This window comes from Chaetura pelagica, unplaced genomic scaffold (genome assembly GCF_000747805.2).
Source record: "Chaetura pelagica isolate M959 unplaced genomic scaffold, ChaPel_1.0 scaffold591, whole genome shotgun sequence".
Classification (NCBI taxonomy): domain Eukaryota; kingdom Metazoa; phylum Chordata; class Aves; order Apodiformes; family Apodidae; genus Chaetura; species Chaetura pelagica.
Window position 1 is genome coordinate 176,277 of NW_009951959.1, and position 2,786 is coordinate 179,062.

A 2,786-nucleotide genomic window follows, 5' to 3' on the forward strand; every position below is an offset into this window, starting at 1 on the left:
CTTCGAAGCGCACGTCGTCCTCGAAGACCACCGACCTCTCCAGCCCCCGGGACACGATCTGTGGGGAGGGGGCAGGGGTACAAACCCACCCCAGCACCACGCTGAACCATCCTGGGTCCGCTCACCCTGCAGGACACCCCTCTAACTGGGTCCTCCAGGCACCTGGTGATACTCGTGGGGTTCCTGCCCCACGCCGGTGGCCCTGAGGGACCCCACAGCCCCCCAGGCCCCCCGTACCTCCTTCCAGATGTTGTAGTGGCTGAGGAAGCAGCCAACCTCACCCTTGGTGAGCGTGCGGCCAGAGAAGGGGTCATAGTACCCGGGGAGCAGGTCCACCCCCAGCACCTTGATGTCGCTGCTGTTGAGGGCGCTGCAAGGCAAGAGGCTGCACTGGTGAGGTGTCCCCCCCAGGCACCCCCACATCCCCAGGGTGACCCCAGGGAGCCAGCAGAGTGGGGACATGTTCTCCCCACCCTCCCCCCCGTGGTCACCTCCCATCCACAGCGTCCACCACCTGGGGGGTGATCTCCAGCTCCTGCAGGGATGCCAGCATCCGCTGGCGCCGGTCCGGCCTCCGCACCAGGTTGATGAGGAAGATCTGGGGAGGGAGAGGGGAGCCCCACCAAGGAGGGGGTGTTGTCACAGGGTGGGGACACAGCCTGCCCAGCCACCTCGGGATGGGGGACAGGAGGCTCAGGCAAAGCCCTTGGCAGACTTTGCCGTGGATGGATGCAGCCAGAGGGATGGACAGGGGGACACAGGGGGGACCAGTGGGAACTTACTTCATCAAAGCCCATTTTTGTGAGTGGCCTGGGGAGGAGGGAAATGTGCCTGGAGCGCTGCATGGGGGGACCATCCACTGCAGAGAGAGGAGACACCCCTTTGGTAGAACCCAAACCCCACTGGGCAGGAACCAGGGCCAACAGCCCTGCCTAGGTGACCAGCATTGGGTCCCTGTCACCCATGGGGGAGGGGACACTTCCAGGACCCCACTTCCCACGGGTGCTCACCCATGGCCTCCAGCGTGAGATGCACGAAGTTGGCATGTTCATCCTCCAGTGTCTGGTGGGCTTTCACGGGGACATTGATGTAGCCAAAGCGCTGCTGGTTGCACACCTGGACCTCCACACCTGCCCGATGGGGTGGGTGAGCACCATGGCCCCCTCAGACCTCCTGCCACCCTCCCTGGCCCCCCAAAACCCTCACCAGCTGCCAGGCAGGAGTAGGCGAAGACAATGATATCATCAAAGGCCCAGGTGTAGTTGGGATGGGGTGGGTAGAAAGCCAGCTGTGAGGTCTCCTCCTTCCTCAGGTCGATGAGGAAGGTGGCGTAGACCATGGGGACGGGGAAGCAGCCCACCTGCTGCCGGTTCTTGGTGGGGAAGTAGTCGGCTGTCCGGCGGTAGTAGCCCTGTGGGACACAGTGATGCCTCCGTGGTGGGGGGCTCTTCTGCCACGGGGAGGGGTGTCTCCTTCCCCAGGGCTTTCTGGGGACGTACCTGGGGCGTGATGCCACACCAGAAGTTGGAGTAGAAGGTCTGCGAGTCCAGCATGGGGGCCACCACCGACTTGTTCTGCGCCATCAGAAACTTGAGGGTCTGGTTGTTGGTCAGGATGCTGTCGGTGTCCACGAACTGGGGGGGAGAGGGGGGTGACACAGGTCCTGGAGGGGTGGGGACGCCCACCTCAGGCCCCCAACCTCACCAGTGCCCATGTCCCTTACCAAGATGTAGTCTGCCTGCTGCTCCCGGGCGTAGGTGAGAGCCTCCTGCTTCAACTTCATCAGGTTTTCGTAGCGTTTGTCGCTCCAGTGCTTGGGCCCCAGCTCATCAGGGTAGGAGCTGCGTGGGGGGACACAGGGGCTGACCCCCCTGGCTGGGAACGCACAAACTCGGCGCACGAGTCAGCCCAGCCCTGGCTGCCCACCAGCTCCTCCTGGCAGTGTCCCCAGCTGGGGAGCAGGGTGCTGCTTGGGGAGCCCCTCATAGCCCACCCCAACCCCCCCGGTGTCCCCAGCCTCACCTGGGCTCCTCCTGCACCTTCCAGGCCACCGAGTGATAGTCCTTCCCCACCGCCCCCAGCCACTCCTGCAGCATCGCCGTCGTGTTGTCCAGGTTGTGGTCCGTGGCACACCTGGGGTGAGGGGACATCAGCCTCTGGGGACCCCCAGAAGGGACAACCACGGCCCCCTCCCCACACTAGGAACATTCCCGAGGCCGAGAGGCTGAGCCAGCCATGGACTCACTTGGAACCATCATGTGTAATTTGCAGGAGCCAGGGCTGCGCTGGCAGGAGGAGGAACCGAGCGGGTCATTCCTCTCCCAGTGCCACCACAGCTGTCCCACAGCTCTCACCCCCACACCAGTCCCAGCTGTGCTCTCCCCATCCCAGCCCCGTGGCTGCCCACCATGAACAGCAGCAGGGCACAGCAGCTTTGCACCCTTGCCCATGCACCCCGTTGCACCCTGCAGCTCCAGCAGCCAAAATCCCCCCCCCCAAACCTGCCCCTGCCAGGCACAGCCCCAACTCCCCCACCCAACCTCTGCAATGCTGTTCACAGGGACCCCAGCACAGAAGAGGCTGAGCCCCACGTTGCAGCAGGACAACCCCACACTCCTCAGCACCCTCGACCTGTCAAAGAGCCCTGACCTGCCCCCCTGGGCACTGGTGTCACGGGGACCCCCGGGGACAAGGCAGAACCCCCCCAGCTCCACAGGCAGCTGCTCTGGAAAAAACCCACAAAGCCCTGCAGCCGGGGGCTCCTGGAGGCTGCAGGGGGTGAATAG

The 2,786-nt window shown here is 64.4% G+C and overlaps 1 protein-coding gene across 1 annotated transcript in view; it reads right to left on the reverse strand.

Moving 5' to 3' along the window:
* CERCAM (cerebral endothelial cell adhesion molecule) overlaps window positions 1-2,126 on the reverse strand; it is a 3,481-nt gene extending 1,355 nt beyond the window's left edge. Inside the window, exons 1-9 of the mRNA XM_010000701.1 lie at window positions 2,023-2,126; window positions 1,724-1,841; window positions 1,500-1,634; window positions 1,207-1,411; window positions 1,011-1,130; window positions 783-859; window positions 492-598; window positions 238-370; window positions 3-58 (exon numbers count right to left, since the gene is read on the reverse strand). Coding sequence (XP_009999003.1) covers window positions 3-58; window positions 238-370; window positions 492-598; window positions 783-859; window positions 1,011-1,130; window positions 1,207-1,411; window positions 1,500-1,634; window positions 1,724-1,841; window positions 2,023-2,096 — 1,025 coding nt within the window. The 5' untranslated portion in view covers window positions 2,097-2,126. The remainder of the gene's footprint in view (window positions 1-2; window positions 59-237; window positions 371-491; window positions 599-782; window positions 860-1,010; window positions 1,131-1,206; window positions 1,412-1,499; window positions 1,635-1,723; window positions 1,842-2,022) is intronic.
* Window positions 2,127-2,786: the final 660 nt, after the last annotated feature.